The sequence below is a fragment of the Takifugu rubripes genome, chromosome 19 (genome assembly GCF_901000725.2).
Source record: "Takifugu rubripes chromosome 19, fTakRub1.2, whole genome shotgun sequence".
Classification (NCBI taxonomy): Eukaryota; Metazoa; Chordata; class Actinopteri; order Tetraodontiformes; family Tetraodontidae; genus Takifugu; species Takifugu rubripes.
Genome location: NC_042303.1, coordinates 18,370,786 through 18,391,566, shown reverse-complemented (window position 1 = coordinate 18,391,566; position 20,781 = coordinate 18,370,786). Strand labels below are relative to the sequence as shown.

General features: G+C 49.5%; 4 protein-coding genes across 4 annotated transcripts; 2 read left to right on the top strand and 2 right to left on the bottom strand.

The window, feature by feature from the left end:
• Positions 1-142: 142 nt before the first annotated feature.
• Positions 143-3,337, bottom strand: nuf2 (UF2 component of NDC80 kinetochore complex). Its single transcript, XM_003976162.3, has 13 exons — positions 3,107-3,337; positions 2,578-2,652; positions 2,377-2,453; positions 2,241-2,302; positions 2,054-2,151; positions 1,856-1,929; positions 1,631-1,724; positions 1,489-1,551; positions 1,268-1,405; positions 1,040-1,180; positions 792-967; positions 578-713; positions 143-503 (listed from the first exon to the last, which is right to left on the bottom strand). Exons 1-13 carry the CDS (start codon positions 3,227-3,229, stop codon positions 396-398), a joined length of 1,365 nt encoding a protein of 454 aa, XP_003976211.2. The 5' UTR covers positions 3,230-3,337; the 3' UTR covers positions 143-395.
• A 155-nt stretch (positions 3,338-3,492) lies between these two features.
• Positions 3,493-6,917, top strand: ap5b1 (adaptor related protein complex 5 subunit beta 1). Its single transcript, XM_003976167.3, has 3 exons — positions 3,493-3,855; positions 4,000-4,794; positions 4,877-6,917. The coding sequence occupies exons 1-3, from the start codon at positions 3,718-3,720 to the stop codon at positions 6,782-6,784; spliced, it is 2,841 nt and encodes a 946-aa protein (XP_003976216.2). The 5' UTR covers positions 3,493-3,717; the 3' UTR covers positions 6,785-6,917.
• Positions 6,918-7,004: 87 nt separating this feature from the next.
• On the bottom strand, positions 7,005-8,878 carry c19h1orf50 (chromosome 19 C1orf50 homolog). The gene is made up of 5 exons (XM_003976166.3): positions 8,707-8,878; positions 8,182-8,297; positions 8,022-8,108; positions 7,688-7,819; positions 7,005-7,424 (listed from the first exon to the last, which is right to left on the bottom strand). The coding sequence occupies exons 1-5, from the start codon at positions 8,753-8,755 to the stop codon at positions 7,239-7,241; spliced, it is 570 nt and encodes a 189-aa protein (XP_003976215.2). The 5' UTR covers positions 8,756-8,878; the 3' UTR covers positions 7,005-7,238.
• An 860-nt stretch (positions 8,879-9,738) lies between these two features.
• Positions 9,739-14,791, top strand: p3h1 (prolyl 3-hydroxylase 1). The gene is made up of 15 exons (XM_003976165.3): positions 9,739-10,286; positions 10,925-11,077; positions 11,284-11,473; positions 11,562-11,687; positions 11,763-11,902; positions 12,035-12,124; positions 12,223-12,275; positions 12,376-12,503; positions 12,586-12,716; positions 12,810-12,905; positions 12,981-13,131; positions 13,336-13,453; positions 13,542-13,617; positions 13,708-13,848; positions 14,001-14,791. Exons 1-15 carry the CDS (start codon positions 9,828-9,830, stop codon positions 14,421-14,423), a joined length of 2,475 nt encoding a protein of 824 aa, XP_003976214.2. The 5' UTR covers positions 9,739-9,827; the 3' UTR covers positions 14,424-14,791.
• The last annotated feature ends 5,990 nt before the right edge of the window (positions 14,792-20,781 follow it).

The following is a 20,781-nucleotide window of genomic DNA, read 5'->3' as shown; positions in this document are numbered from 1 at the left end:
GATGCTTTGATGTAGGAAGAAACCGTCCCAAACACGATTGCACTAGAGTTCACATGCGATTCAGAATTTAGGCCTAAATTATTTTGTTCTCAGGAACGTCCACGATAAACATGACAGCAGGAATAATTCATAAATCACCAGCTGTTTTATGAAAGTTTTATTTATTTGAAATCAGTCCACAAAGTCGTAATGTGCGTTTGTACACAGCTGAACTACGAAGTTGACGCGGCTGAACGTGGTCGAACGAGTCTACGTTTGCTCATTCCGAAACCTTTGAGCTACACTGACAAATATGCAACATCATAAATGATAAACACGTGTTCTAAAAAAGTAGCACAGGAAAAAAAGACAGAAGGGTGAAATAAGAGCAACAACACACGGGGATGGAATAACACCTAAAAATGTTCTGACATCTTGGTGACGTCACGTTTCAGGTCGACGACGTGCGCCTGGATTCTCCTGTGCAGCTCGTCCATGGAGGTGGACAGAGTGTCGTAGAGAGCCTGTGCAGACGGACAGCAGTGTTACCGTGCTGGGCGGGCACGGGCACGTGCACGTGCACGTGCAGCAGTCCTACCTGCGCTCGCTCCGTCTCCTTGCTGCAGACGTCTCTCAGACTCTGGATCTTGGCCTTCAGCTGCTGCGTCTCCCCGGTGATCTCCTGGATCCTCTCGGCCATCTCCTCACGCTTCTGATGGATCTGGTTACACTGCCTGGAGACCAAGTCTGGCTTTGAAAACACACCTCGATGTTTCTGGCGGTGAAAGATCAGGAAGGAAAAGAATAAATACCCCAACACGTCTTGGACGTGCTGCTCCTTCATGTCTTTCTTCTTCTGCCTGCGGATGTTCTGCTTGGACTCTTTGTCCAGCCTCATGGCCAGAGCTCGCCTTAGCTGGCCTTCCTCCACACAAAGGTTCTTCAGCTCCTTCTGCTTCTTCTCATACTGTGCCGTCAGCTCCAGTTGCTAAACATGCAGCAGAAGATCAGTCGTGTGTTTCCTGCCTGACAGGTGACCATCAGCAGACTCTGACCACACCTCCTCCTGTCTGTGCTTGGTGCCGTTCATGCTGCTCTCTAGATCCTGCAGCAGGTTGTACATCTGCTGGATCTCAGCCTCGGTGTGGGTCACGCTCTGGACCATGTTCTGCAGCTCCACCACGCGCTCATCGGAGTCTTCCTGTAATCAGGGAGGATACAAAAAAACCTGTCATTTCTGGATCTGTAACCTTTTCTGGAGAAATGCTCCATCAGTCTTTACACGTACAATTGAGATCTTGATATTCTTGACATTCTCCCTCATCTTCTCCATCTGACTCTTCAGCTCTTCTGGAGACTCCACAATCTGGGACTTAAATCTGCCGATGTCCTCCTTCAGGTTGCTGACGTCCACCTTCACCTGAGCCTGTGTCAATCAAGTGTCATCAGTGCTGTGGATGCTTCTGCCAGACATCTCCCCCAGTTTCAGGCCCAACACCTCTTACATACCAGCTTTTGGGTCTTCTCTGCAATGATGGTTTTCCGCTCTGCGATGCTGTCATTCCTAGCATTCTGTGAGGAGACAGATTCTTTTTCACCCGAGAGCTCCCGTAAATCCAAGGTTTCAAACATCCCCTCCCCTCTAACGTACCACTTCCTGGCATTCGTGCATGGTGGCGGTCTGCAGCTCCGCCAGCGCTGCTGCCAGCTCATCGGCCTCGGCCTGCTGCTCTGGAGGAATCACCCTGAACAAGAGAGAGGCATCAGGCTGACATCAGAGGCTGGCTACCACAATTACACGGAAACAAGGCAGCGTTGAACTTGTCCGTGATAATAAAATCAATCAAATGGTCCGTATATACCATCGGAGACTTACATCATTATCTCAATCTTCTTCTCCATGTCTAAATTGCTTTTGGTGTAAGCCTGCAGCCGGTCCATGTCTGCCCTCTAACAACAGAGAGAAGGTGGCAGTTTCATACTTGTCTGCACTCACCACGACCAGGGCTGGGACAGCGTATAAGAGAAAGTGATGTCTGCAATAGTGATGCTTTCACCCCCCTTTAAAACATACATATTTGGCCTGCTTCTCTAACATCAGCTCCATCCTCTGCTTCCTGAAGTGAAAGAAGTTCATGATGGCACTCAGGATAGTCAGAGTCCTCTGTTTCTCTGGAAATGTGGAGCCAGAAGAGCAACAACCATCACCCAACAGTGAGTTGAAAACAAAGTTCAAGTTTGGTTAAAGTTTCATTTCTTACTTGGCGCTAGAAGGTCATTGAGTGAAAAATCATACACCAGACACATGGGCAGAAACTGCAACCTGAAGAAAGAGCACAATGTATAAAACACCAAATAATCCTTTTTTTCTCCCCACTTAAGATAAAGAGGACTCACATGCGGATGTAGACGCTGGTGATGGCGGTCGCACCCTCATGATACTGTGGATACTGAATGTTCTCCAACAGTGGAACCTGGGCAGCAGAATCCAAACTTAAACATGAATATTGTCGCTCTCTTGATGCTTCAAAGCCCATATGAACGGAAGACAGACAAGTGGAAACTGAATTTGTATGGACGAGGTCCACCAGTACTGACCATGGAGTGACACTCGGGTCGGAACCGGTACAGGAGGTGCAACACTCTCATGTACAGGGTTTGAACTGCCTCTGGCTGCAAAAGAGAAGAGAAACATTTAATTAGCAAAGGGGGGGCAGCAAACATTAATTTCATTTAATGGTAGTTGGCCATTAAAGGCTGCAGCTAAATTCACGTGATTACTAAAAAAGGTGCTGTCACTGTTATATCAGCGTCCTTCCTAATTCCTATCATTTTAGCGTATGACTAATGATAATAATGACGATCTAATACATACCACAACCCATATACTGTCTGATTAAAGATAAAAGTGACATATTAGAAAACTCATTTCTGTCTCTTTTCGGTAAAGACTAGAATCAAAACACAATAAAGCTTTAAGATATTTAATCGAAATCGCCTTAAAGGGAAATTTAATCCAGACTCTAAGTCAGAATAAAAACAGCTTTTACAGATCATAATGTGGAAGTTCTGCTACTTTATGACAACGGATTGAAAGGAACGTCATAATGTAGTAAAGGAGCTTTACCTTTGGAACAGGAGTCAGATCGCTCTTACTGAGGTGTTTCGCTTCTTGACTAGTCAGAATTTCTGTTCGATAAAAGTTGACTATCACATCGACACTGTAGACTGGGAAGGTGTTTTCAGTCATTGTAGAAACTGAAGAGCTAAAGCCAGAAGTTAGCAAAGCAAAGAAAAGCTAATTCAGTTTTGTCCACAATACAAAATTGGCGCTTCAACGCCCCTTCCGGTTTGGTTTTCACACGGCACATCCGATTGGTCTATTTCTTCTTCTTTGAATTTAGTAGTTAACAGTGACCACTTTCGCCCCCTGGCGTTCAAACTGGGAGACGCTTGATGTTTACCTGTCATCACGAAATGATACTGAATTTTAGTTTGTCCTCTTAAAAAAAAAGTCATCGACACATTTCTACCAACAAATGGTGAATCAAGTGAATTTTAACAGGAAAACAAAAAAGTCAAACACAAGGTGCAGTGTCAGCGAAATATTAGCACGTGACACAACACGGAAATCCGTCGTGCTTCTATTGCTGTTTTTGTTGGCGGGTGTCTGGGTCATTTAAAGGTGTTTTGTCTGCAGTGACGGTACCTAGCTCATAATTTTCTACCTTTGGAGGTATGGCGTTGAACTGGCCAGAGAGGATCTGTGCTTTCTCCCGCAGCCCGTCCCAGTTCCTCTCTGGGAACACAGCTGAAGCTTTCCTCGCAGATCTGCTCCGAGAGCTCCGAGATGACAGACTCTCTTATAATGATAAGGTAGGCTTTAATATCAGGGTGGGAACAGAAACCTATGCGTTTAGATTTACTATTGGCACATCAATACGCTTTAAAACATAAAGCAAGATTTACAATATCCTATTAAAGGAGTTTTCCAAACGGATGCCTTTTCCTCCCTCCTAGGTCCTCCTGGTGGCCCCGCTATGTGAGCACTCGGCTCTGCTGTGTCCATCAGACTCTGTTGGAGAGGAGACGGCCATGGAGCTCATGTCTATATTTGCACAGTGTCCCCCCAAAGCTGTCCAGTTCCGGTGTCACCTTCTACTGGCCCTCACTTCTGTTCTGGTCTGCACCTTCTGCACAAGCAGCGACTCCCGTGCATCTCTGGACTTCCTGGAGCTGCTTCTTGAGATCGCCCAGGACACCAGTGACCTCCACGCCGAGAGTGCTGCTCGTGCTTTACGGTTCACAGCTTGCGACTGTCTGCGGGAACTGGAGGCCTGCGGCCCAGGGCTCCTCTCCCAGCGCTTGGAGCTCTTGAGCGGACTCCGACAGCGGGAGCCCTCGTGTCTCCACCAGTCCTACACAATACTTTATACTCTAGTGCTAAGAAATGCTGTATATCAACTCACCCGGGAAACGAACGCTGGTGCCGAGCACCTTAAGGCTCTCCTAGGGGGAAATACATCAGTCGCATGGGAGGCGGAGCAGGACCCCGTCCCTGCTAAAAGTAAGGACGCCACCGCACTCTTCTCTCTTATCTTGGGTCCCATGGGTAGGGTTCCAACCCTTCAGACCGGAGCTGATTTTAAAGAGCTGCGTTCAGTCCTGTCCACCTTTCTAGAAGAGTCCTATCTCCTCACTCCTTTGTGCCAGGCTGCACTGTTACATAGGCTGACAGAGGTGGTCTCCATGGTGCCGGCTGTTCCTCCAGCTGTATTCAGAGCGCAGCTGTTGCGGCTCCTGGGCACAAGTGAGGTTTGTATTACAACATATTTGTTTTTTTCCTGTCAAATGCGATAAATTGCTAAACGTCTTTGGTACATTTACTTCCCTCCAGGTTTGTCTCCTTCACTCCGCTCTGCTGATGAAGTGGGCCTTCACCGACAGCCTGTTTAGCGCGGAGGATGAAGCTTTCATCCTGAAACGTCTGGTCATGCTCTCCCAGCACCCGCTGCTGAGCACCGCCGAGAAGCTCTTCTACACGGACTGTATCCTGCACTTTCCCGAGAACCGGCCAATCAGCAGCAGCAGCGATGGCGACGAGACGCTGCCCGTGCTGCTAACGCCGCAGCTCGCCTCGGCCCTAGCGCCCACGGTGTTGAATGACAGCGCCACCATGCTGACCCGATTCAAACTGCTCTCTTTGGTCTGCATTGAGGAGGGAGAGGGAGAGGATGGGAAGGGAATCGCCTACCTCTATGAACACCTCTGCACGCTGCTGGATATCGTGGAAAATGGTGGCAGCCGAGAGATAATTGTCACTTTCTTCAGAGCCACCTTCCTCTTTCTCGTCCACTTCTGGCACGTAGAACGGTACACCAAGAGCCTGGTGGAGAAGCTGTGCAACCTCTACCTCCATCACTGCTGTCTGGCTCCACACTTTATCAACCTGACTGACCAGACCCAGGACAAGCTCCCAGATTCTGACTGGGCAGCGCGACTGCTGAAAGACCTCCAAGGAGTCATCGCCGAGGCCTCGTCACACCAGATCCCTCTAAAAGACCTCAGCTGGCACCTCAAGGTGCTGGCGCGCATAGCAGAGGAGGGACAGATCCTGCAGGACAGCACGCTCGCATGTCTCTCAAAGTTCATCTCGCCATCCTCCCCGAGCAGAGATTGGCGGCTTGGCAACAACCTGCTGGGTGTCTGCCGGCGCCTCATGGTTCACCCCAGTCTGGACTCGCTGCTCATCCCTCTGGCTGACGTCCTGCAGCAGCTCGCCTGCCGCTACGGGGAGACGGACATCCAGGACCACGCCCGCCTCTACTACACGCTCCTGACAACATTATCTCGGGAAAAGCTGTCTGGAATATTGGCGCGTGGTTTCACTAAGGGGGGGCAGCAGGTCAAGAAGAGGCTGCTGTCCTGCATCATGGCTGAAGGTGAGGGGCTCACAAACATGCTAACAATTCACCAGACAGAGAGAGCAATAATAAGGCTGGTGGAAGTCCCTTCTGAGGCAGCAGAGGACGCCCCAGCCAGCCCCAACACCAGTATAATGGAGGATTGTCCGGGGGAGGCCGACGCCGTGTTAGCGGCCTACAGAGCTCAGTTCACCGACTGTAGCTTTGCCTCACAGATTACTCTGAACTACCAGTTAATGCACGCTGAAGCAGGCGACTCTGGCTTTGACCAGCTCTTCACCATCTGCCTTCACTTCAGACTCACTGACAGCAACTATGAAGAGCTGAGTGACGTTACTGTCCCCTGTTTGATCCGAGAGCGTTTGTTGCCTGAGGTGAAGCTGAAGCTGAAGCCCAGACAGCCCCAACCCACCACCCTGCGTGTCAGCGCCATCTTCACTACCCAGGATGGGCTCTCTTGGTTCACTCTCCTCCCAGATGTCCCCGTGGCTTTCCACCGGATTTTCCGGCCCCTGCCTGCACCATCATCCTGGGGACGAGGCAGGAAGCTGAGCTTGTTTGACAGCCTGTGGGAGGACGTCAGCTCCCAGCAGAACCCCTCAGACTGTGCCACGAGCCTGTTCTGCTGCCAGCTGCAGGAGGCAGCTCTGCTCGCCCTGGCCAACAAACACTTCCTCCCCTTCCTCGTGTCCGATCCGTGTCCTGGAGAGGAGCTCAAGGTGCTCCTCTTCCTGCCACCACAGGCTCACGTGCTGCTGAAGGTCAGGTCTGAGGAAGATGCCGTGCTCTTCAGCATCGCCACAGATGATTGGCGCCTTCTGCCCCACGTTAATTCTTACCTGCTGACGGTCACGTCCTCGCAGGGAGACGCTTTCAGCTGACGGAGCGATCTCACGGCCACTTTCTCAGTTTGAGTTTTATTTTTTCAGAACCTCCACGACAGCACCGGTACTGACATCGCATTAAGACTGACGCCAGTTGGTTAAAATAAAGTGTTCTTCTTTAAAATTAAAAGTGCCTTCATCAAAGCTTTTTCAAAATCAAACATTTACAAAGACAAGGAAAATCACAGCCCATAAATGTAATAAAGATATTTCCCGGTTTTTTTTCCCGCCACAATTGAGAGTTTAATATTCAAATCCCTAAAGTAGGAGGTTTCACAGAAGACTCTGAAGCAAACGGATTAAAAAGGCACCAAATGTGACTTCTAGCAGCAATGAAGAAAAACATGACAGATGAGCAGGTATTGGTGACTGAAATAATCCATTTATGCTTCAGCTCCACTTTATATTCATCCAGATGGACATAAATAAATGAGTCCTTAACTCAACCTCTCTAATCAGAGAGGCCGTTAAAGTTGGGTCCGGTAACAGGAGGCAAGGAGGCCTGCTGACTGACCAGTTTGTCCATGATGGCCAGCTCGGCGTCCCGTTTCTCCACCTGCTCCAAAGGAGTCCAGGACATGTCGTGTTGAAGTTTAAAAGCATTAATAAAAGGGTGAGGGCAGCTTGGACCCCATTCCTTAAAAAAGGACAGGAAATAAAGATATTAAAATACAAAGAAATGATCCACAGAACTGAAATAAAAACATTATTTGAGATCATTTCCAAGTTCAACACGTCTATCAAGCAGAAGTCTTAAAATCCGTCCCTTTAGCTGCCACTATCAGTAAAAACCGGTCAGTTCCAACCTAAACTGCTTCTTTCTAGGACCATCACACTCTCAGCCAGCTTAAATGACCTTTGGACACCAAATGCACACAAGCTTTTGCTACCAACACTGACCTTCGGTGAGATAATGGAGAAGTATTTCTGCCCCGATGGCCTCTGGTACAGGTAGTAAATGTTGCCTGCCTTTTTCACTATATTACAGGCAGCGTGGTGGAGATCAGCATCTCTTTTAGCATCTTGTAAAACCTGCAAAACAAGATGACATTTATTTATTAGATGTCATCTTAGAATACAAATAAACATGACTGTTCCAGGAGCTCCGTTTATCAGCTTATTAATCGCTACGGCAACCACAAAGAAACTGGCAGGACATTTAGAAAAGGTCTCAAACTGAGGTGGTGACAGAACAGACCTCCTTTGTATGCAAGAATGACAGGTTAGCTCTTACCTTTCTGGCCTGTTCTTGTAAATATCTGATCTGGTCAGCAATGACTGTCAGCTTATTGCACGCATTGGCTTTGATGAAATCATCTCCCTAAAAGAAGAAAAGCTCCTTATTTTAAGCCGCCCGGCTCAGTGACAGCCCAAGCGTGTATCGGGGGCCACACCTTCTGCACTTGTGATGCCAGGGCTACCAGGTCCAGAGGGTCGCCCGCCCGGTTGGTCTGGTAGGCACTGACCAGTTCCAGCCCCCCGGGGGCGCTGCTGCTCTCAACCAGCGTCACTACGAACCACACAGTTATGTCACCGCTTATGTCACGTTTCATCAAACGTTGCATATGTTCTTATGCAGGTTGTAAAAATGTCAGGGCTGCTAGGAAGATTACTTATATTTGACTGTTGTCATCAATAATTACTGCTGTAAACAAACAATTCATATAGGACAAGTCAATGAAATGATCCAGGCACTCACAACAGCTTATACAATAACTGAGATATGCCGAATTTAGCACGATATCTTTTGAGTGTTCAACGACGTAACCATCGATTTAACCTGAAATTACTGACATCGTGAAATTTCAGACCAAATGATCTGAAACCTGCAACAAATGACTCAGTCAGACTGTATAAAAACGAACACAAATCCCTACATAAATGCCCAAGACGAGTGTAAAAGAGTGACGTGCTATTACCTGTTGTAGTTTTATCGGGCTGATTGGGTAGAGAGACTGTTCTGTCCATCTTGGTGTGTTTATTTTTCTAGAATGAGCAACTTTTAGAACTAACGTCTCTGTCGCCACCTGCGACTTTTGTAACGCGATAAAACTCAACTAAAGAGCTTCTACCGGGGTCCTACATGTCCACCCGGTAGTAATAGGAGTCCTTCTTATGCCTGTATAAATAATTTGTACTCGCATTAAAAGCTTCGTTAAATGCTTTATTATACTTTAAAAAAATATTACTATTACCCCTCATACAAGAAAAATCAACAATCATAATAGATTAGAAAACGTTTCCCTTTTCAATTGGATTTGTTTACAGGCGCCCATTAACCCCTTCAGTGCGGCACAGCGCGCGCGGGGGGGGGGGGGGGTGTCATAACATACATTAGTTACAATACATTATTACACTAATTATGGATAGTAATTAGGGTAGTGTCGTTGTAAGTTTCTTCACCTATATAAGCACCTCGTTTAAATTATTAAAAATAATTCTGAAAGTAAGGAATAAATAGCAGATATGTGTGTATATGTTTATATATAGTTCAGGTGGTAGACATGATGAATGTGGTCAGTAATCCAGGAGGTAGAGACTTGTCTTGAATTGAAGTGAGTTGAATTTTGTAATCCAAGGTGTTGGGTTAGTTAGGTTAGTTAGGCTTCACAACTGGGAGTCGCCAAGAAGCTGGAGATGCAAACAGGACTAAAAATGGAACCTGCTTGGAAGCATCAGTGTGAGTGAGAAGACCTTTGACCCTGACCTAACTGGTGTGCAGCACACTAGTTTAGTTTAAACTAGTTTAGTTTAGACCTGTGGGAGCAGCTTGACATCAGTGCAGAGCAGCAAAGGATCACAGCATGGCTGAGTCCATCAGAGCAGCACCGCAGGTTTAGGGAGAGCTGTTTATAATGTTTGTATTTAATAATATTCATAAGAGAATCACATCATTTATTTCTAAAGGGTGGGCGGGCACCAGGGCCCTTTGCGGTGGTTCCTGGAGGCTTTACTCTCCAAACTCCACCCCCAGAAGGGAAAAACTTTCAGCCTTCCTCGCTGGTGGAGACTCTTGTGCAGAGCCGCATATTCCATCATCATGGAGCTCCGTAACCCGCTTATATTTTGCTTCTGCTTCATTTTCCCTCCGTGCTTCTCCGACCTGAGTTCCCACTTTGTGTTGGAACCCTATGACTTCCTGTTTGACTCGGCCGTGGAGGCTTATTATAAAGGGGACTGGTTGTCGGTCATCCTCAACATGGAGAAAGCGCTCCGGAATAAAGCCACGGTCCGGAAGGTGAAGACTCAGTGCCGCCTGGGCTGCGCCAACCAGACCGCGTTCGGCGATCAGCTGGCCGGAACCGGAGACCCGGTCCCTGGGAGCGGATCTCTCGCGGATCTGGGCTTCTTCCAGAAAATCCTCAGACGGGCCGACTGTGTAAAAACCTGCGAATCTGAAAAACTGGGTTCGCCGACTCTGCATGAAGTTACCGAGGATGTGGAGCTCGAATTTCGCAAGAGGACCCCCTATAATTATTTACAAGTTGCCTATTTTAAGGTAAATGTCTGGAGGCCAGAATTACTGCAAAACCCCCACAAATGTAAGGTAGTCCAGAGTTCCGCGAACCCTCAGACCGAACCGGACTAAAGCAGAAAGATCCCCGCACTTTGGATTTGTAATGTCACTCATGCCGGGGACTGAAGCCCCAACCCCCAAATCCAGACAGCGATGCCACGTCTCAAGGTGGAGTCAGCGTCTCTTAAAGGCCCGAATTCACTCCACGCGAGAATTCTGCCCAGAAAAAGGATCGTTGCAGCCGTTGTTTGGTCCCACTATGAAAAGGTTTAGAATAATTCCAGGGCTCTCTAAAGCCACCGTGAGGGAGGAACACGGCTCTACAGTTTGGAGTCTGATGAACATTTACAATAAACTTTACTGCTTTATGTTTGGATTTACGTGGGATTTCATCCCAGAGCTTCTTCAGCACCCCAGAAAAAGCTCCGTGTAGCTCCGTGGTGATCTAAAGAGATCACAGCAGCACGAATGAGCCAGGAGCTGCAGGTTCATTCCCCTCTGCTGAGCCACCTTGAGACTGGCGTCCTCCTTCCTTCCAGACTTAATCAGGACTTTTCTCCCCCAGCGCTGGTGAACGCAGCTACAGCTGATCATCTCTCTGTATTTTAAATGGTTTGTAGATCAACAAGCTGGACAAAGCGGTGGCCGCCGCCCACACCTTCTTCCAGGCCAACCCGGATCACGTGGAGATGAGGCAGAACCTGGACTACTACAAGATGATGGCAGGAGTTGAGGAAGGGCACTTCAAGGATTTGGAGGCCAGAGAGCACATGGTGATTAGGATACGCTGTGGTTTAGGTGGAACACGGAGGAACCTACGTGGACCCATCTCAGGGTTGCAGCTGAATCATCACATAAAAACCTAAATGAGAGTTTAAGTTGATTTTCTAGTCTAGAACCTGCAGCGACAGAAGCGCCGCGACTGTCCTCCAACCTCACCTCCGCCCCTCTGCTGACGCCTGCCCGCTCTTGTCCACAGGCCGAGTTCCTGCTCGGGAAGAGGTTCTACAGCAACGACTCCTTCGAGCAGGCGGCCGAACACTTCGAGGTGGCCGTGAGGGAGTTCTTCACCTCCAACCAGGAGTGCCGAGTGCTCTGCGAGGGCGCCTACAACTACGACGGCTACAACTACATGGAGTACAGCGCCGACCTGTTCCAGACCATCACCGGTAAGACAGGGCGTCTCTGGGGGGGGTGTGCAGACGTGAACAAGGTGAACCTGTTGGTGGTGATCACTCGGGATCCTCTGTGTGTCAGATCACTACATGCAGGTGCTGAGCTGTAAGCAGCGCTGTGCGCTGGAGCTGGCCACCAACACCGACCAGCCCTTCGACGACTTCCTCCCCTCTCACTTTAACTACCTGCAGTTCTCCTATTACAACAGTAAGACTGATGCAACTTCAGTGTTTGGACCCCCTGCTGGAGAAAATCACACGCCTTCTGTATTTCTGGGACCAGGTGAGAACCTGGAACAGGCCATCGAGTGTGCGAAGACCTTCCTGCTCTTCTATCCTGATGACGAAGTGATGAAGGACAACCTGGCTTATTATTCTGTGATGCTGGGGGAAGACAAGGCTCAAACCATATCGCCTCGACAGGTAAAGTGGGGTCATTTCAACTCGGGTCGAACCTCATCTGCACCACAAGGGGGCGGTGTTGGGATGTGGTCGATGGGTTGAGCGAGATGTTCGATGCTTTTAGATGAAATCAAGACTGAACTGATCTTTCAGGTGGTGAAACGCTACATCCAGCAGTCGATGCTGGAAAAAGAGCTGCTCTACTTTGGATATGAAGCTTTTGGGATTACGTTTGTGGATCCGGTGTGTTGATAAATCGCTGCTATTCTTCTTACTTTATGGAGCGTCGTCATGCTGGAGTGTTTTCACGCTGGTTGTTTGACCTCTGACCTTGTGTTCAGGACAAGTGGACACCAGAGGAAATCATGCCAAAGAAACTGAGAGACAAGCAGAAGTAAGACGAGACAGCAGCTCACGTGTGTGTGTGTGTGTGTGTGTGTGTGCATGAACGCAGACGTGAGGGTGAAACGGTTCGTTTTCTCTGTGCGTCTCAGAGCCGACAGAGAGACGGCAGCAAGGATCACGGAGGAAATCGGAAACCTGATGAAGGAGATTGAAACTCTGGTGGAAGAAAAGAAGAAGGATTCCTCAGACGTGGCCAAGATGGTGGCGCCGCAGCCAGGTACGTTCAACCCCCGCTGATCTCTGAGCAAACGGACCACAGAGGATCCTTTCATGGAGGGGTCCTGGTGCTGGTCCTGCAGGTGTCCCTCAGGTGCAGGAGGACGATATCAGGGTGAGCATGACGGACAAGCAGCTGAACGGCTCCCAGCGCGTGCTGCTGGACAAGGTGATCTCTGAGGACGAGTGCAGGGAGCTTCAGCGCCTCTCCAACGTGAGTAATAATACAGCAATCGGAGCTTCACTTGGGTTCTTCTGCTGTATCGGCTCAGCTGCTCTTCTATGACGATGTTCTCGCTATGTTCAGGCAGCTGCTCTGAAAGGGGACGGCTACAGAGGGACGCCCTCTCCTCACTCTCCTGGTGAGATGTTCCAGGGAGTGACGGTCCTCAAGGCCTTGAAGGTCTGCGCCTGACATCTTCACTCCACGGCTTTTCGTACAGCTCCACTCTTGTCATGCCCTTTTGACCTTTTGCAGCTCGGGCAAGAGGGAAAAGTTCCGTTGAAAAGCGCTCGTGCGTTTTTCGACGTCAGCGAGAAGGCGAGAAGGATCCTGGAGTTGTACTTCCAGCTGAAGACTCCGCTCTACTTCTCCTACTCCCACCTGGTGTGTCGCTCCGCCATCGACGGTACGAGCCAAGACGTCACACAGCACTCGTAGCTCCGTCCGCTGCCTGAACACACACACACACACACACACACACACACACACACGTGCACGTGCATGGACACGGCAACCCGACACCCTCTTGCTGTCCTTCCTTTTCAAACCCAATTCCCACCTTTCCACGGTGTTTTTCATGAATGGTCGATGTCTGCTGTCCTCGGTTCAGAGAAACAGGAAGCTCGTACAGACCTGAGTCACCCCGTCCATGCAGACAACTGTCTGTTGGTGTCGGAGATGAACGAGTGTATAAAAGAGCCTCCGGCGTACACGCACAGGGACTACAGGTGAGCACGGGCTGAAGAGTCCGTACATCTTCATACAGCCATGTTCCATCCTCACGTCCCCCCCCCCCCCCCCCCCGTGTCCCTGCAGTGCCATCCTTTATCTAAACGATGACTTTGAAGGAGGCGACTTCATCTTCACCAAGCTGGATGCAAAAACAGTGACGGTAAAGTTTCGCCTCATTTAATCCAAGCGTGAGCGTGAAGTGAACCCAGTGCTAAACGTGGGGGGGGTCACTTTGTTTACACGCCTGTAGGCCGAGATCCGTCCTCAGTGTGGCCGCATGGTTGGGTTTGGAGCAGGGAAGGAAAACCCCCACGGCGTCAGAGCTGTGACCAAAGGTCAGAGGTGCGCCGTGGCGCTCTGGTTCACTCTGGATCCTGCACACGAGGAAAAGGTAGGAATGATCAGCACTACTCCCACGGCTGGGAGCTCCAGCGCTGCCTTCATGCTTTGGTTACGTCAAGCTGCTCTCCTATTCTGGACGTCTCTGCTTCTACCCGTCCAAGAACGAGCTGATGAGAATCTGCATCCTCTTTTATTCTGCAGGAGAGGATCCAAGCTCAGGAGATGCTGAAGATGTTTTCTGCTCCTGTCAATCAGGAGTTCATTAAAAATGAAGTGGCTGAGACCTCAGAGACTCACTCTGCAACATCAGAGTCCGCTGGACAAGCGAGAACAGAGGAGAAACAAGAAGAAAAACCAGAGGAAAAGCAACCAGATGCAGCAGCAGCAGCTGTCCAGGAAGACAAGTCGTCAAAGGTCAAAGCAGGAGAGAAATCAACAGCCAAAGCTGCTCCCAAAGCAAAATCCAAGGGCCAAGCTTCAGCAAAGGCCAAGACAAAAACCAAGAAGACAGACAAAAAAGACTCAAAGTCAGCTGCTAAAAAGACAGTTAAAGTTGCCACCAAGAGTAGCAAAGCAGGAAGTGGAACAGTTTCAGGCTCTCAGGACGGCAAAGAGGAGCTCTGATGTGACGGCCCTCACGACTGGGCGTGCTGTGTTTTTCCACTGTTTCTCTGTGGGTGGTTGAATGAAAAATGAGTCTTAAGTTTATAGTAAGCTTTAAAATCTGATTTTAGTAGTGTATTTAAGTCAGACTTAAGTGGGCGATACCAAAGGACTGCTGTTGACATGACTGAAACTTGTGAGCCTCAATGATCTTAAATAGGTGGGAAATGCGGATTTATATATTTTGGAATTATATTTGTGAAGTCCTGCAGTAAAGGTCAGAGCATGCACAAAGCATTGCTTCCTGAATCATCTGCTGTCAGCAGCTTTTCAGAAAAACCTGTGTCAACGCTGAAATGATAGAAATTAAAAGGACGTTTTGAAATATCGGGAGTGATTGTGCAGTACTGCCATTCTGACGGTAGGTGGCGCCATTTGAGCATTTTCTTCCCCACGCACATAAATTTCAATACATCAAATACAAATATTTAGTTTAAAATACAAAGCCGGGTCCATTTGGAATCATAATGCAATGTAAATGTAAAAACAGAGTTTGACATTCAGCATTTTCCCAGCTCATTCTGGCCTTTTATCAGCACTTTTTCATTTTATATAACTCACCAAAATTACTATTAATTAGTGCTGACACTAATAAGTGCATTTGTTCCAAAAACACAACAGTGAGTTATCTGTTAAAAAAATAATTTGTTTTTGGGAAAGCTCACGTTTAAAATACCAGCTTGGATTTGAACGTTGATTTGAGGGATCAGCCTGTTCCTGCTCTGCGGAGCTGTTATAATCTGGGAATTCAGACCAGTGGGAGAGTCAGTTAAATGTCGCACCGACATTATAACCAGTGTAATAACCTGATGGGAGTTTCAACGTTGATCGTGCACGAGCGGCGTTCACGCGTGCCAGCAGAGACAGTCGCTGCTGACCCACATGTGGAACATGGTTCCTCCTGTTTGACTCGGATATTTAGTGAAAAATTCCTGCATGTCTATTCAAACACAGCAGTCTGCTGTAGCTGCAGCGCACGTGCGTAGCACAACTACACACCCGCGCACACATGAAAGTCACACGGCAACAAGACAACCGGACTCTGTCAGCGCGAAGATGTCAGAACTATCCGAATAACTTCTTCTCATTTCATAAAGCTCACGGGGATGCTTGAGAAGCCAACTGTCAACCACCTACAGCACTGAATGTGTGTGTGTGCGTGTGTGTGTGTCAGTGCTGTCTTTGTGTGCTGGTGTTGACACACAGGCTACTTTGTGTTCAGTGTATTTGTGTCTCTGGGGGGTGTACAGTAGAGAACAGGCCACGTCTGTGGTTGGTACAGCAGTCTCTGACTGTTCCCTCATCACAGGCACCACGTTTAGCTACAATGGCAAGTTTCAGCTTTTGTCTTTCATAAATGACATTTTTTGAATTAAATGACTGAAGCTGGAGGTGCTGCTGTCAGCTGATGTTTGCCGAGTGGCCTGAGACGTTTTGGGGTTTTACTGCTGTAGCCTGGTCCTGGTGCTGTGGTGGGTCCCTGATTGTTGCGGCTGGATCAAATAAACCCCTTTGTCAGGAGATGTTGGTGTAGACAGCAAGTGGAGGTTAGTTTTATCCTTAAATGTGGGATTTTCACAGGTGTGAAGTCTGTTTGTTGACACAGATGTTAATATTCATTCCTAAATTAATCAAATTCACACTGGACCTTCAGCTCTAATCCAGAGTTTTAGCACATGATGAAGTCCTCAACGTCTAATGTGAGTCTGAGGCCAGAGCTGAAGCTCAGTGGTTCCTGGGGGAAGTTCCTGCAGCCCATGTTTGCGGCCCGGGCTCGGTCCGCGTTTCCATGGGGACGCAGCAGCACCATGGAGACAGCGGTGGCGGGCTGGGGTCACACGCAGCAGGACAGAGCCCTCAGATTAAGCGTGAGAGGGATTTTGGTTGGAGGCTGCTGAGGTCTGAGGCGACCTCTCGGCTGCTCCGGAGGAAACTTTTCCACTGAGCTCAGTGGTTTGGCTGATCTGGATGAAGCCTTGTTCAGCGCTGTGGGACACCTGTGTAGCACCGGTGCAGGACTGAGGACTCACACCTGTGGGTGGGGGGGTCCAGAAAAGTCCAAATTTGATGAAGAGTACATCACAAGACGAGATCCCATATCTGTCCGTCCTCGGCTGCTGGAGGACGCTGGTCTAAAACCAACCTTGTGTTAACGGCACAGAGGCCACATTGTTGGGACGGATGCCTGACCAGTGACTTCAGCTCCAGCATGAACTGCCTCCTTATTCTTCCATCGAACTGGGATCACAGTTGTGCCGGTCTGGGCCTGGGACCACAGCTGAGAGGGCAGCGGAGACCCCTGAAGAGGGGTCCTGGCTGGGATGAGGGTAAACCCTCAAGGTCTGGAGTCTTTACGCGGTCACAACCCTTCAGTGAATGACGAGCTCTTTATTTTAAACCAAAGACTTGGATCTAAAGCTGTGGGTTATTATTTATAACCTCGTAAAGCTGGTGGAGGCTCTGCTTCCCCCTCAGCTAAAGCGTCTGCTTAAAGTCACGTTCATGATAAGGAACGAGTCCGTTTGCTTCTGAAGAACCTTTCAGATGAACAGACCCCAGCACCAACAGGTCAATGCCATTTTCATTGTGCCTCGTAAAAAAGATGAAACCTCAGGAATTCCTCGTGCTCCACGTTCTCACACAAGTTTGGATTTGAGTGTGTGTGTGTGTGCGTGTGTGTGCATCTAGGTGCTGTCCCGAGGTCTATACGCCTTCATGATAAACCTTCTCGATCCTCAGCCAGCCGTGACCCATAAACCCCCGAGAGGAACATCATTGATTCCTGAAGGCCGTTTGGTCCCATTACAGCTGGTTCCTCTGCTTGCTGGGACGAAGACGGACTCGATGATGCTTCAATAACTGTCGCTCAGAGAGACAAGTGGGGACATAAAGTTGGTGTCAATGAAACGGAAACGAGTCAGAGAGACACATAAATCAGTGGGGAGACGGTGAAGGAGGAGGTGAAGGAGCCGGAGGCGGGGAGATCTTCACGAGACAGCGACAAATTCCTGGAATGAAGGCCAACAGAAAAGGGCCAAAGGGTGTGAGAAAGGTCTGCTGGACCCTGGGCTCAGTCCAAACAGGGCTGGAGCCATTTTACACATTCTTCTTCATACAAAGCAGCCTTCTGAAGAGGTTATCAGTTCTGGCAAGTTTGTATGTTTCATGGAGAAGGTGGGTTGTATGAGAAGGAAGGAGAGCCGAGAGGAGGAAGCACCTGAGCACTCATTCTGGGAGCACAACCAGGTGAGGGGCGTCCACCAAAGCTGCCTGTGGGATTTTACAGTAGCAGAGTAATAACCTCTTTAAAATGAAACCTCAAAAATGAAACTTCCACTCGTCCCACTGCTGCAAACTGGACCCGGACGGCCGGGGTTGAGTGGTGGAGGGGCTGGAGTGGGTCGGCCCCGCTGTGTTTGGTTAAGGCCAGATGGCAGGAGAATGGTGCCGGCAGCTCTGCTGCGCTGAGGGCGCAGAGGAATGCTCCTCTTTTCTTCTGCTTTCTTTCACCGGTCGGAGACTCGTATAAGGTGGATTAAGTCCCACATTCCCTTTCAAATCTCTCTGCAGTGGCCCTCATCTGTTAACCCCCCCCCGACCCCCCCGGCCGAGGCTGCTCCGTGATGATCCTGGACGGCTGCAGTGGCAACACGAACATTAACGTTTCCAGATCGTCTGCATGAAGAAGGCGACTCTGACGTCTCGGAGACATTTAATGCTGGTAAAGACTCAAACACACCAGCTGCTTTGAACCAAAACCTTCAGCTGATAGGGATTTAGGCCGCTGCTCCATCCTGCCGGATCCTTTCGGGATCACATCTCAGCATGGAAACGAGAGAGATTTTCATTTATCATTAACCTGTGGAAAATCATAAATTTGATCATTTGGTACCCGTGAAATCAGCTTTAAAACCCAGAATGTTGATTCAAATCCCACATTTGTGCTCAAGCTATGAAACGTTGCTGCAGTGTGACCCCAGGTGGGTCTACTCCAGGGTCAGAGGAGCTCTTGATGCTGCTCAGAGGCCCCACTCTACAGTAAGAGACTTTGTGTGTGTGTGTGTGTGTGTGTGTGTGTGTGTGTGTGTGTGTGTGTGTGTGTGTGTGTGTGTGTGTGTGTTAAAAGTACCCACCTTTTAGAACCTTAAGTTAAAGGTTCCTTCCGGCTCCAGATACATGCAACCGTAAAATAGTCGCCCCCCACTCAACACTGTTTTTTACTCTTTTTCTCCCAGAAGGGTAAAAAGATGAATAGAACGGGGACAAAAAACAAAATTCCAGAGACTTTGCTTTCTTTTTGACCTGCAGTGCCCCCCCCCCCCATGGTGCAACAGGGACTTTCAGACAGTTAATGTTTAATCATGCTGCCTCTTCACTGCCAGCCTGGTCGGACCGAGAAGCCAGAATCATTCTTCATCACTCATTAAACAACTGATTAATAAGCGCTGATCAATACTTGAAGCTGCCATAATATAACTAAACCAATACATAAATCCGGAGTTTGATCCATAATGTCGTATTTCTACTGACTTCCTCCAGCAGCAGGTCACTGCAAATATGATGTGAAGGAAAAAAAACAACACTGGAAAAGGTCATGAAGGACAAAAGAAGTGGTGGGAAATAAGAGGAGGGGGGCACGGGGGCTAATTAGGGCAAATGTGGTCGATGTGACAGGGAGAATTGTAGATGGAGATGTGGGAGGGAGCGGTGGGGGGAGTGGGAGGAGAAGAGTTGGGAACAGAGCTGTTCATAGCTGAACATGGCTGCAAGGCTCCACGTGCACAGGAGATCACGCAGGTGAACAAGGCTTCCTGGGGAGATCAGGCAGCGTCCCGCCAACACCCAGCACGCAGCTCCTCATGGCTGAAGGTTCAAGCAGCTCGGCTCCTGCCATCAGTTCCAGCAACAGTAGGTCTGTGGCAGTGGGAACTCTGGGAGGTCCTGTGTCGTTGGGAACTCTCGTCTCTCGTTAGCCACCACATCGCTACGGTCTTTGATCAGCTCAGCTGACTCTTAAGCTCAGCTTAGTGCAACAGGGGTCTGGAAAATCTCGGGAGGGGGAGAAAGAAGAGGTGGGGAGGGAAGATGCAAAGAGGGTGTAGGCTGAGCGGCGGCGCGCACTGATGCATGGACGGGACCCTCGATGAAGGAGGGGGTGGGGGGGGGGGGGTGAGGGAGGGTGACCCTCTGGTGGTCATGTGTGATGCCGACCACCATCAGAATGAAACGAACAAGTGAACTGAAACACGTTACAATAACCAGGTCGAGCACGCCGAGTTTAGGCAACAGCGGATGAAAAAGGAATTCTGAGAACTTGGATGGCTGGATTAGATGCTGGGGGCTTCCTGGAAAGTCCCGTCCATGGTTCCAGTGGAGAAACCAGAGCATTAAACCAGCACACGACAGGCTCAGCAGACGTTCTGCGTTCTTGCTCCTCCACAGCCACCATGCAGATTCCACAGGTCCACAGCATCTGTTGCTGCTGTCCACTTTAGGACAAAGGCCATGTTCAGCCCCATGGAGAGCAGAGCTGAGAGCTCTAGAGCTGCCCAGGAGGAGCTGCCCAGGAGGAGCTGCCCAGGAGGAGCTGCTCAGGAGGAGCTGTAGAGCTGCTCAGGAGGAGCTGCTCAGGAGGAGCTGCTCAGGAGGAGCTGCTCAGGAGGAGCTGCCCAGGAGGAGCTGCCCAGGAGGAGCTGCCCAGGAGGAGCTGCTCAGGAGGAGCTGCTCAGGAGGAGCTGTAGAGCTGCTCAGGAGGAGCTGCTCAGGAGGAGCTGCTCAGGAGGAGCTGCCCAGGAGGAGCTGCTCAGGAGGAGCTGCTCAGGAGGAGCCGCTCAGGAGGAGCTCTAGAGCTGCTCAGGAGGAGCTGCCCAGGAGGAGCTGCTCAGGAGGAGCTGCTCAGGAGGAGCTCTAGAGCTGCTCAGGAGGAGCTGCTCAGGAGGAGCTGCTCAGGAGGAGCTGCTCAGGAGGAGCTGCTCAGGAGGAGCTGCTCAGGAGGAGCTCCAGAGTTGACGTTCATCAACCTTCACATGTGAGAGTGACTCCTGCGTGTTTACGTCCATACGTGTCTCTGCTGTTGGGACAGAAGTCTCTGCCAAAACCTGCCGGTTACATAATTGTCCACTACTGTTTACATGTCCACATGTTTCTCACGGTTACCTTGACAACAGCAGCTAATCTCATCAGCCCCTGTTTCTTAATTGCCTGCACGTGGGTATGAGAGTGTCCACAGCACATTTGTTAGTTTCCTGTTGGGGGAAAGTCTCATCACAGATAAGAGCTGGAAGAAGAGAGGGATGAGTCTGGTCCAAGAGACGAGCTG

What these genes read in the sequence shown, in the direction of transcription:
- c19h1orf50 (XM_003976166.3), bottom strand. Translation starts at nt 8,755, where the DNA reads ATGGACAGAACAGTCTCTCTACCCAATCAGCCCGATAAAACTACAACA. An exon ending in GCCCGATAAAACTACAACAG is followed by an intron (nt 8,298 to 8,706) that starts GTAATAGCACGT and finishes TGTGGTTCGTAG; the next exon opens with TGACGCTGGTTGAGAGCAGC. An exon ending in TACAAGAACAGGCCAGAAAG is followed by an intron (nt 7,820 to 8,021) that starts GTAAGAGCTAAC and finishes CTTGTTTTGCAG; the next exon opens with GTTTTACAAGATGCTAAAAG.
- ap5b1 (XM_003976167.3), top strand. Translation starts at nt 3,718, where the DNA reads ATGGCGTTGAACTGGCCAGAGAGGATCTGTGCTTTCTCCCGCAGCCCG. An exon ending in GACTCTCTTATAATGATAAG is followed by an intron (nt 3,856 to 3,999) that starts GTAGGCTTTAAT and finishes CCTCCCTCCTAG; the next exon opens with GTCCTCCTGGTGGCCCCGCT. An exon ending in GGCTCCTGGGCACAAGTGAG is followed by an intron (nt 4,795 to 4,876) that starts GTTTGTATTACA and finishes ACTTCCCTCCAG; the next exon opens with GTTTGTCTCCTTCACTCCGC.
- p3h1 (XM_003976165.3), top strand. Translation starts at nt 9,828, where the DNA reads ATGGAGCTCCGTAACCCGCTTATATTTTGCTTCTGCTTCATTTTCCCT. An exon ending in CCTGTTCCAGACCATCACCG is followed by an intron (nt 11,474 to 11,561) that starts GTAAGACAGGGC and finishes TCTGTGTGTCAG; the next exon opens with ATCACTACATGCAGGTGCTG. An exon ending in AAACTGAGAGACAAGCAGAA is followed by an intron (nt 12,276 to 12,375) that starts GTAAGACGAGAC and finishes TGTGCGTCTCAG; the next exon opens with AGCCGACAGAGAGACGGCAG.
- nuf2 (XM_003976162.3), bottom strand. Translation starts at nt 3,229, where the DNA reads ATGACTGAAAACACCTTCCCAGTCTACAGTGTCGATGTGATAGTCAAC. An exon ending in ATCTGACTCCTGTTCCAAAG is followed by an intron (nt 2,653 to 3,106) that starts GTAAAGCTCCTT and finishes TCTCTTTTGCAG; the next exon opens with CCAGAGGCAGTTCAAACCCT. An exon ending in AGAATATCAAGATCTCAATT is followed by an intron (nt 1,181 to 1,267) that starts GTACGTGTAAAG and finishes CCCTGATTACAG; the next exon opens with GAAGACTCCGATGAGCGCGT.